The following is an 11,327-nucleotide window of genomic DNA, read 5'->3' as shown; positions in this document are numbered from 1 at the left end:
GCAAATTCCGCAGGGGATTTAAATATCCTGAATCATAGATAAAAACTTTTGGTGCAGTCACCTGAAGCATCAGCCACCTGGAGAGTGACATATGTGTAAGGAACTGAACCAAATGGCATATATAAAATTCTGTGATGCAAACACATCAGTTCATCACAGATTTCTGGCCATTGCTCTGAAATTGACCTACTTATAACAAGTCTTCTCTCTCATTCCTTCCCCCACCCCATTTTCTACCACTAACTTTCAAGGCACAGCTTTTTGCAAGCAATGCTTGCAAACTGCAGAAGGAAGTTCTGTTCTGGTTTGTGTTTCATGAGCAATAAGCTCATGCTAAGGTGAAGCAGAGTGTCAGGAGAGAGATCTTTGTTCATTATGTCGAGAGTTTACAGTCTGAGGGAGCTGCCTGGCTTCCCATTACATTCCTAAACACCTTGGTGTCTTACTCAAATAGGCCCCTCTTGAAACATGACCCTCTTTCTCCAGTTCCACTCACCTTGCTGCTATTGACAGTTACAGGAGAATGACTTAAAGTAACACGTGTAAAAACTTATTGTGAAATCACTATGGTTACAGCTCCCTGATTCTTTGTCTCCGCATAGGGCAGAACAGCTTGGGAGTGAATCTAACTTGCCATCAGCTGGCTTGCTGAGATTCCTGTAGTAATGAGTTAAATAAATGTGTCATCAGTTTTATCCCCCTTCACCTTGTTCTGACACAGAATAGGTCATATTATACTTTGTACTTCCTTGTGTGATTAGCATTTACTGTATCATACTATGCTCTCTGGACTTACATAAGATTCCTGCAATGTATAAAAGTGCAACTTTATTTTAGAATTGTTTTTCGATTAGCAAGCGCTCATACACCTGAGGAAATATCAGTTCCAGGACATAAATTGTCCTAAACATTTGAAAGCACCAGTCTAGCACTGCAAGTAGTGCTCTTGAATTTCCACTGCTTGGGAACACAACCTTTTTGTAAAAACAGGTTTTTTTAAATTTCTGGGAAAGATTTCCAAGCCCAGAGCCTTCATTGAGAAAAATGATCACCTCGGGCCAAGGCCTAAGGATTTCATAGCACAATCCTTCCTCAGTAGACTGATTTTGGTTTTAGCAGTGCTTTTCGGAATAATACAGATGTGCTGACAACTTTGTAAACTGGATTATCGACTTTATATACTACAGAAACCTTCCACATCAATTTCCAGACTTTTATTACTAGATTACCTTTCTTTATAGCCCCAGAGGGGTAGCTGTGTTAGTTTGTAACTTTAAAAACAATGAGAAGTCCTGCTGCACCTTAGAGACTAACAAAAATATACATAGTATCATGAGCTTTTGAGGGTAAAACCCACTTCCTCAAATGATGTGGCGTGGGGAAAAAAGTGTCCGATTCACCCTATTTTTCAGAATTTTCAAATTCAGTTAAACCTGAACCAAAATATGATTTTTTTTTCTGTTTGTGGGAACTGCCATGGAACTGAAACGTCAATTATTTGCCCACTTCTGTTTGCATCAATGAATACGTCCAGCTGGGGTGAGCTGAAACGAAGGGCATAGAAGCAGAGCGCACAGAAGTAAGGGAACTTACCGCTTTCAAGATCGCTACTGCATCCTGCTGGAGCCAGGTTGGGTAAGTAACTTCATCATTCAGGATGGCTTCAAAGAGGTCATCTTCATTCTCTGCTTCAAAAGGGGCATGGCCACATAGCATCTCATAAAGCAGCACCCCCATAGCCCACCAATCTACATCAGGACCATAGAGCATCTCCTGCAGAATCTACAATGGGGATTTGGAAGGGGGAGAAATGTCATTCACAGGGCTTAACAGTTGTTTTTCTAAGCAGGGATTATGAAATATTAATGGGAGCAAAACATATCCCCACATATGAACCTGCTTCTGTGCTTGCCATTCCCCCTTTCTTAAAGCCCCTTGTCTGATGTGGATTTCCAACTGGCAACCCATTGATTTACAAATGGAATAAACAAGGGGTCTGCCAGTTGTACTCACTTGCCAGACATGCTTAGGAACAGACTCTTTAAAAGAATGGGCTGAGCAGGAGATGAAGTGTTTTTCAGTCCAGTTGTTCTAGTCAGGTGGATCAACTGGGTCTGCAGCTGGAGCTTCTGCACTCCCCTGGGCCTCTCAGAAGGAAAGGCCTACATGGTTCCAAAACCACATTCCCAGCTGCAGAAGGGAAGGGTGTGTCAGCAAAAGTAAATGTGCGTGTGAGAAGGGGGACAGAGGAACCATGACCATAGCACATAAATTGAGCAGCATAACAGAAGCCTCTACAGCATGACTGGTACACCTGGCAGGATATGGAGGAAAGGTGCTTCTGAAAGCTGTGTGTACTCTTTTTTTTTTTTTTTTTTAAATTAGGCAGATGAATGACAAGGAGGGAGGGAACAGACAGAGGCAGGGAAGGGAATTGAGGAATGAGGGAGATTGCAGTCTGCTCTCACCCACACTGGGCTGGAACCTGTGATATTTGCTATAACCAGCATTTTGGCAGCTACAGTCTGGCATCTATGTTTTTCAAGATGCATGTCCTCTTCCCTGAGTGGGGCTGATGCCCCATGTCAGCCATAGCAACGTGAAGATTTATTTAGACTTCACTAGCCCATGGGACTGTAAATCTCAATGCGCTTCTGAGACCAAGCTTTCCACCAGTCAACTCCATAAGATGCAGCCAAGTTAAGCAGAGATCTCATCTTGTTGCTTTTAAACCAGACCTAACAGGAGGTCAATGGATCTTCCAATCTAGAAGCATTTCCCTGTACCTCTGGAGCAATGTAGTCCGGCGTGCCGCAAAACGTTGCTGTCGTAATTCCATCGCGAATCCCCTCTTTGCACATGCCAAAATCTGCCAACTTGCAGTGGCCCTCGTGATCCAGCAGCACATTATCCAGCTTCAGATCCCTGCAAGAATAAGAATGATTATTGTTATTATTTAAGTTGTTACATATGAGGAACTGCACAAACCCAAATGAAGATACAGTGCCTATTCTCTCAAGAGCTTAAAATAAAACCTGGACAAATGCATGTCACTGGATCCAGCAGCCTACTGCACCATCGTCTTCTGAAAACAAGCTGTGTGCATGAATTCAGCACTTGTGTAAAGGAGGACCTAATATTGTTGAGTTGAGCCAGATTTAATATGAACAGGTGTTATGAAATTCCCCAAGTCTTAACTGCTGAAACCCCTAGTAATTCAGTTTTGAGATGCATTTGAGGCAGGAGTGGGCAATAAAATGGCAGCGGTTCACCAGGTTTAGCCCCTGGTGGGCCACTGCCACTATACTTATCTGAGCCTCCACAGGAATGGTGATCCGTAGCCAACGGGAGCTGCGATTCCCCTGCACGTGTGGAGGCGCAGGTAAATACGGCAGTGTGGGGGCCCACCAGAGGCTAACCATGGCGGACCAAATCTGGGCTGTGAGCTGGTATTTGCCCACCCCTGTTCTGAGCAGAGTGATAGTTCTGCATATACAAAGGCCTAAATTAGTCCTGGAGGAATTCTGCAATTGTTGCGTTTAGAGCCATAGTAAAATTGCAGAATTCCCCCATGCCTGCTAAATGTCCATAGGTGCACTAATCTCGGTGAGGTTGCACTGGTGTATCCAAGAGGAGGATTTGCTGCCAAGAATCTTGTTATTATTTACTTGTGCTCTCTTGTCTCATCCCCACATTATTGTCATTATGTAGGAAGCTTGTTGGCAGCTTGATCTTGAGATGGCCCCAGAGAATATTTCACCATCATAAATACAGTCAGGATAACAATGGAGCCATCTGCAGACCCAGGCAACGCTTTCCTAAAAATATAGTCCAGCTCTTAGCATCTGGCCCCTTCAGCTGTCACGCTTATCCCGCGCACACTCGCAGATGGGGGAAAGCCACCCTTGCCACAGAGCTGCCCCAGTGATGTTAATATCAAGAGCAGAATGCCTGTGTACATGATAGCAATGGGCTCTGTTTCCTCTTCCTAGGTCTTGGGGGAAAGATATGAGACTTGGCCTCTCGAATGTATTCAACTTGCCAATCACTTGGTCAGATAAGCCAGTGCCTTCCTGGTGTGGTACAACCCAACATTCTGATTCACTCCCATAGCAGACAATTAATTAGGACCTAGACAGGCATTCTGGGTATCTATGTAGGTCCTTATATGGCCATATTGCTACGGTCTCTGGACATCTCACAGCACTCCAGAGAGTTAGACCAGAACTATTATCCCTCATTTACCAAGGAACAGAGAAACTAAGGCAGAGGAAGCCTATGTCAGAGAATGGACTAGAACCCAGATCTCTGGTTAGCATTCTAACCGCTGGGCCACCATTCTTCTCTACTACAGTGCCTTCAAAACAAGAAGTACAGATATTCCACTCTCTCTCAGAAGTCCTATCAGCAGAACCACCACAGGATGTATCTCTTAAACTAATGTTGGGTCACCATGGAGTTTATTATTATTTCTGGTCTTGCTATGCTAGGCAACTGTGCTAGCAAGAGTCAGGTCCTGCCCCATAGAATTTACAAATAAATAGACAAGAATATTATCCCTACTTGGTTGATGAGGAACAATGATAAAGAGAGATTAAGACCCTTGCCCAAGGTCACCAGAGCCAGGAATGAACCTGGATCTCCTGAGTTACATTGCAGCATTTTCTCTGGATGGGATGTGAACTAATAGAGTTTTTCTTTTTAGAATTAAAAATGGTCATAAAGCTTGATGGGCCAAAACCCATCCTTTAAGGGATTAGGAGGACACAAAGAGATGTATTATGTGTTGGCTCATGACAACCTTGTAGTGTGGTTTAAAGAGTGGCTTACAGTTAGAGCTCCTGGAATTCTGCCCTGTGCTACTAGCACATTAGGAAACATTTCCAAGCATAAAGGCAGGCTTTGTTATCCATAATTTTTAGGGAAGTGATTGAAATAGCAAATTATTCTTAAATCCAGTCAAATTCTTTTTCAGATACATGAGAGAGAATGGGAGAAACCATGTTCAGCCACAGTTCTTGAAGGCTTTAGTCTCTCTCAGAGGCTGTGAGCTTTAAGCAAACTTCAGCCTTTAAACTGGAGTGCAACATCCAGGCCTGTTTTGCCTAGAACTCAGGTCTAGAATCTTTACCCTCTTGTCCAAGGAAGCTACAGCAGCCCTGCTAACTGGGCAATGCAATATACTCTTCAGAACACCAATATGAAAGGAGCATTTGCAGGTGTAAGTTCATTGTGTGCTTTCCCCCAAAAGAATCTCTGTTTTTCTAATTCCCATTTTATTTAAATCAGCTGCTGCCCATTCACATTCTGGAAACAAGAACAGTGTTAGCCACACCAAGGCAAAACTCCAGTGTATGGGCTTCTAATGTTGGTATATTAATCTTGTTAAGAACACCTGTCTCCCACTGCTACAAGGTGGATGTTTATTCCTACTGGCATCTTTTAAGTGATGAGAAATCTAAAGCTCACATTTTATTATTTAATGTGGCCCAGAATGGGGTATTAATTGAACCTTACTTGGTCACAAGATACTCCAAGTCTGGCTCCCAAGATAGGATGTGTCAAAAAGGATTTATTTCACTCTTCATCAGCTCCATCTACAGTCAGTGGTTCTCTCAAGTCATGTCAATGCTATTAATCTGCATACTTGTTGCTTTGCATTCACTGGTCCTACCGTTCTTTATGCCAAATGAAGTCACAAAGAAACCTGTACAGGATTCTAAGATTCACAAGGTGCTCTTCAGTTCAGCTGCAAGAGCTCCAGGAAGCTGATGAAATTAGAAAGTAGCCCATTCACAAAGCCCAAATCTAGCTCAGATTTCCTTAATACTTGTCTTTTTCATTCCACATTTTGGTAGTGTGATGCAGCAATAAAGGGAGGGATATTTTGGAGGTCATTATATGCATTTGTTATGCCATTATTCTGTTTTGATGCAGTCCTTTTGAAGGCAAACTCACACTGGAATAAGAATGTTGTGCACACTAACGGCACGTCTGAACAAAATTTTTCGAAAGAGGATATGCAGATTCCGCATAATCTGGCCCAATATTTGTAACAAGACCTCATCTTGTCTTAACTTTGTGACATATCAAAGGGCCTGAGCCAAAGCCCATTGTGGTAAATGGAAAAACTCCTTTAAGGCTTTGGATTGGGTCTCAAGTAATCTCTTACCATATGGTATTTTACTAACAGTATTTGCAATCCTGTGACTTGAAATCGCAGAGAAATCACTGCCGAGTAAGAATGTTTTTTTGTCACGAACATCTCTCACTTCTTCCAGATTTTTTCCCCAACAGCAAGGCATGCATGTGACCATGCATATTTTTATATCCAGGAATTCCTTACCCCAAAGCATCATGAGACTGCTTTGCAAATTTCCAGAGCACCAGTAAAGCTGAGTAAGCATCAACAAATAGTAAAAAATGTTGTCTAATGAAGACTTCTCTATCTGTGATTCCAGAGCTCAGACAGAAAAACCCCAATCTGTGCTGCTGTCCTTTTTGTCAATGTTACCACATCAGTAGGTTTAGAGATCACAATCACAAATGGAAAACCAGAGTATTGAATTTTGAAAAAGGAAGCCACAAAACAGAGATCAGAAACAGATGAAACTGTTTTTAATTTGAGAAAAACAGCTTGAAAATTTCAGGTCAGTGGAATAAAAGACTGAATTATCACTCCCCCTCAGCTTTGGATGTTTGTTCTAAAGTCACTAATGTGGAACTTTAAAGGGAAAAATCAGCAGAGCTAGAACAAGTGTGCAGTGATAAGCAGTCCATATGGGGTATAGAGAGCTGGGAGAAAGAACACTTTCTTTTTGGCACAGACCCAAAGGAAATACTTAAAATGACATATTAGGTTGATTAACTAAAGAAACCCTGCTGCCATTTATGGCCATAGTATTCTTGCTGACCCATGTTTAGAAGGTTGGAATTGTTTTATAGCTCTGAGCTTCCAGAACATGATCACAAAATCTTTGTCAAGATTCAACTGCAGCCTGCTCTGTTACTTTCCCTTATTTAAAATATGAAACAATGGACACTGTAGTTATGTGCATGGTCCTCCTGAGCTTTGAAAATGAAGCATTAAAATAAATCTTTTGGTTTGCAAAACATTAACTCACCAATCACCACCCTATTTTTTAGATCAATTTTCTGTTTTTTGGGTGAGTGAAATGCATTATCTAGTTTCCAGGTGGCTGTTAAAGGCCCCTGAAGTGTAGGAACACTAGTACACTGAATGTGATGGCTGGACCAGCGTAACTATGAAGCACTGAATGGTTTGCAACTTCAGATATAATAAAGTCAGAATGAAATGAAGAGCGAGCCTTCACATGGTGTCCTGGCTTTTGAAAAATGAACACAACTTTTAAAAAAGGAGTTAAATGTAATGATGTGTACACAATGTAAAGATGGACAATGAAATGCCCTCTTTGTTGTTGTGACAGCAGGAAGTCCTTCTGAAATGCTTGCCAGTTCCTAGGACAAAGGAATGAGGAACATTACTGTGAAGGCTCCAATCTAGACCTCTATTTCTCCTGAATAATGGCATAGCAAATGGCAATTCAATACACAATGAAGTCAAAGGGTCAAATCTAGACCTTGTATGAGTGAGTTTAACCCCATTAAAAACACATGATGGCAGGGAGTTACTTGTTCTTAACAGAGTCTGGGTGGACCTAGGGAGAGGGACATAAGGTCCTTTGGGAAGGAAACAGAGTCCCTGTGCAGCTCCTCTTGTGTGTATGGGGACTGCACATTGTGACTCCTTGGGATTGTGCAGCCCGCTTTCCTACAACACACCCTGTCAGCGTCAGAACCGGCGTTGTGACAACAGCAGGCGATAGGGAGATAAGAGAGCTGTGGCCTCATCTTTTCTCCACCCCCTCTTTGATATATCTTATGTGGAAGGACCTAGGCCTCGTGTTGGGAAAGAGGGGGCGGGGGGATGAGTCTGAGTGTGTGTATGAGACAGAAAGAGAGAGAGTGAAGGCTCCTTGCACTGTCTTCCCCTTGGGTACCTCTTGCAAGGTCCAGTGACAATCAGGCTAATGTTGTGTTATGTACCCAGTGAGATTAGGGTTGCCAGATGGTTTCAACAAAAATACCAGACACGCTTGACATTACATCACAATCTACATTACATCTTATTTAGAAAATACTGGACATTTCTATTTTCTCATTTATATTTTCTCAATTTGTTTCCGGAACAGAAAGCTCAAATACTGGACTGTCCGGTTCAAAACCGGACACCTGGCAACCCTAAATGAGATAAATCTAATTCAATGTTAGAATTAGTTTCTGATGGGCTATATGAAACAGTAGCTTCACATACAGAAATACTGCTATTACACTTAAATCATAAAGCCAACTAGCACTTCAAACACATGGATACGTTTTTGCAAGTTATTTGTCCAGACCCTGCCAATGCCGTTCTCTTTTCAGCAGATTTTGGATTAGAACACAGGCGCTCCTGGCTCTCAGTTTCACCCTCACATCACTTGATACTGCTGCCTTGTATCTGTAACTGTGTTATACCTGCAATATAACAACACCATGAGCACCAAGTCTGCATCATTTTTTGGTGGTGCCCAAAACGGGTCGAAGCAGAGCTGTCCCATCCATAGAATGGACCAGAACAACTGCCTCAGGCCCTGTGCTTTGGGGAGCTCTGCATTTCAGGGAGACATGGGGTCCAGGGTGGTCTGGGAAGTTAGTGGAGGCCTGGTGTTGGCAGCAGTGACCTACCTGGCCCCAGTCTCCTGCATTCTGCCCCGCCAGCTCCCAGCATTGCTCAAGGGAGGGGGCGGAAGGCGAAAAGATGTGAGGCACAGGTTTGGGGAAAGGAGTGGAAAGGCGGTGGGGCAAAGGCGCTTGCTGTTGCTGGCGCCAGGTTTCCATGTTCCCTTGAAGCACGGGGCCCCCTCAAAGCATGATGCCTGGGGCAGCTGTCCCAGTCCATCCTATGGATGGAACAGCTCTCAAAGATTGGTGGAGCTGGGCTCACATTCTGGAGTATTGGTGGAGCACCACGAGCCCATATAACTCGTAACCTATGAACAACACAACAGCATTTGTAAGACCCAGGTGGCTTCGCTTCCTGAGACGGTGTTCACAGAGAACATGCAGTGCCCCAGAGGCCAACTACAAAGACGACACACGAATGGCTCAAACATTAATTAGACTTTTCCTGCTCCTGAAACCTCTCTGAATTAATTTAAAATCTCTAATCTCAGCCCCCCTTTGGACAGTCTCATTGCTCAGAAGAGCTTCCTATGGAAGGTAACTATTTCTAACCCAACTGAGACCAGCAAGGCCTGATTCAGCTTCCAATTAAATTTGAGCATGTAGGATAGAGAATACAGCCACTGACTAAAAACCTGGCACATCACAAAGATTCCTTAATGCTCCTGGCCCCGAGAGGTGCAGAACCAATTCGAAAAGTGGGTGCTCGATACCTTTCAGGATCAAGTCTGCTGATAAATGCTGCACCCTTATTATACCAATGGTGGCTATTAGATAGCGTAATGACAATCTCAAAAGTGGCCTTAAAAAGAACTGAAAAATTTTGGCTTATAAAATTGGGCAGCAGCAAAAACATTACTGATGAAGCACAGACGCTGCTAAAGTTGGCTCTCTTAGGGTACGTCTAGACTACATTCCTCTTTCAAAAAGAGGAATGCAAATGAGGAAAATCAAAAATGCAAATGAAGTGCAGATTTACAAATTTCGTGCTCATTTGCATAATCATGTCCGATTGCTTTTTTTCAAAAAAACCTTTTTCGAAAAGGCAGTCTGGGTTCTTTCAAAAAGGGATTTGTTTAGAAAGAACTGCGTCTAGACTGCTTTTTTTCGAAAGAGCGATTGGACATGATTATGCAAATTAAGCACGAGATTTGTAAATCTGTGCTTCATTTGCATTTTTTATTTCCCTCATTTGTATTCCTCTTTCAAAAGAGGGCTGTAGTCTAGATATAGCCTTAGGGTAACCCCTGATTATGGTGCAATCTACCCTTATGTACATAGATAGCACACATTTACTGCACTTTTCCATGGTAGTCTCCTCAGGAAAAGAGAGAGAATGGAGTTACACTTGAGGCATTTCCCAGAATCCCAATGAAAACATTCTGTAATTTACAGTGCAGAGAAAAGTGACAGAAAAAAGTCATTATTTCAAGTTCATGGTATTCATGCTGTACACGTCCTGTCTGGATGACCAAATATATGAACCATTGGACTGACATTTGCTGGCCCAGGCAATGTCATTTACCAAACAATGCTTCTCCTTTATGCTTGCCAAAATAATTTTAAAAAAATCCTCCATCTACCTGCCTGAGATCTGCATAGTGGGTGCAGAGTAAACGTCAGCCATAAACGTACCAATGTATGATGAAGATTCGTGACTGATGGTGCCAACACAGAAAGGAGAGGGATTAAGAAGCGTGAGCCTGTTATGTCACCGTGACAGAAATAGACCCATGCTGAATCCTCAATCAGAAATGAAAATCAAACAGCACTTGTGATGGCTGTAAATCTGGCAGCAATGAGTTGGCTGAATTACCAGACAAGATGAATGATTAGTGATTAAGCCCAGTTATAACAACACTTTATCCAATATCAAACCATAGCCAACCTAGCAGTATATGCTAAAAGGCTCAGCCAGAGCTCTTGTCTGTCATGGCAAAAATCAAGGGAGAGAGATATGTCCCCTTTTGGCCTGTGCCTGCCCTGGAGCATGGATCAAGTCAAAGCAATTATTTCTGCTGCCTGGTCAGTTATCTCACAATTGCCCATGGACTCTACCTTCCCCACACCCAGAGTAATAGATGGAATATTTCACTTCAGGAAGAAGCAAAAAACGCTTGGCAGAGTTGATCTGGATCACATGTGCAGATTGCTGCTGGCAACAGCTCAGACAGCAAGCTAACCTGTACTAATATTGGTAATGCTTTATAGGGCTTTGTGAGGAAGGAGAAAATCCTCAACTGAACCTAAATGTCTAGCCAAAAAACCCAGGTTTCTCCACATATTATATATACCTGCAATCTGCACTTCTCCAGCCCACTCAAATCATTGCAAAGACTTCTGCTGACTCTGGTGGGCTTGGATCAGCCCCTGAAAACCAACCAACCAACCAAACAAAAAAACCCCACCCATTACTGAGACTTTGATATCCCTTTCAAGACTTCAGAGAGACAAGGTAGGTGAGGCAATGCTTTTATTAGATCAACTTCTAGGGATGAAAGAGAGAAGCATCCAAACCTACATTGAGCTTGTCTCTTTCAACAGTTGGTCCAATAAAAGATATTACCTCATCCAGTCTATTC

General features: G+C 42.7%; 1 protein-coding gene across 3 annotated transcripts in view; it reads right to left on the bottom strand.

The window, feature by feature from the left end:
- The window catches only part of PRKCH (protein kinase C eta), a 238,778-nt gene that overhangs the window by 92,960 nt on the left and 134,491 nt on the right, over nucleotides 1-11,327 (bottom strand). For all 3 annotated transcript variants that reach the window (XM_075926363.1, XM_075926364.1, XM_075926362.1), the window contains exons 11-12: nucleotides 2,787-2,925; nucleotides 1,594-1,782 (exon numbers count right to left, since the gene is read on the bottom strand). In XM_075926363.1, the coding sequence (XP_075782478.1) occupies nucleotides 1,594-1,782; nucleotides 2,787-2,925 (328 nt within the window). The remainder of the gene's footprint in view (nucleotides 1-1,593; nucleotides 1,783-2,786; nucleotides 2,926-11,327) is intronic.

The sequence above is a fragment of the Pelodiscus sinensis genome, chromosome 4, assembly GCF_049634645.1.
Source record: "Pelodiscus sinensis isolate JC-2024 chromosome 4, ASM4963464v1, whole genome shotgun sequence".
NCBI lineage: Eukaryota > Metazoa > Chordata > Testudines > Trionychidae > Pelodiscus > Pelodiscus sinensis.
This window is presented reverse-complemented; position numbering and strand designations above follow the sequence as displayed.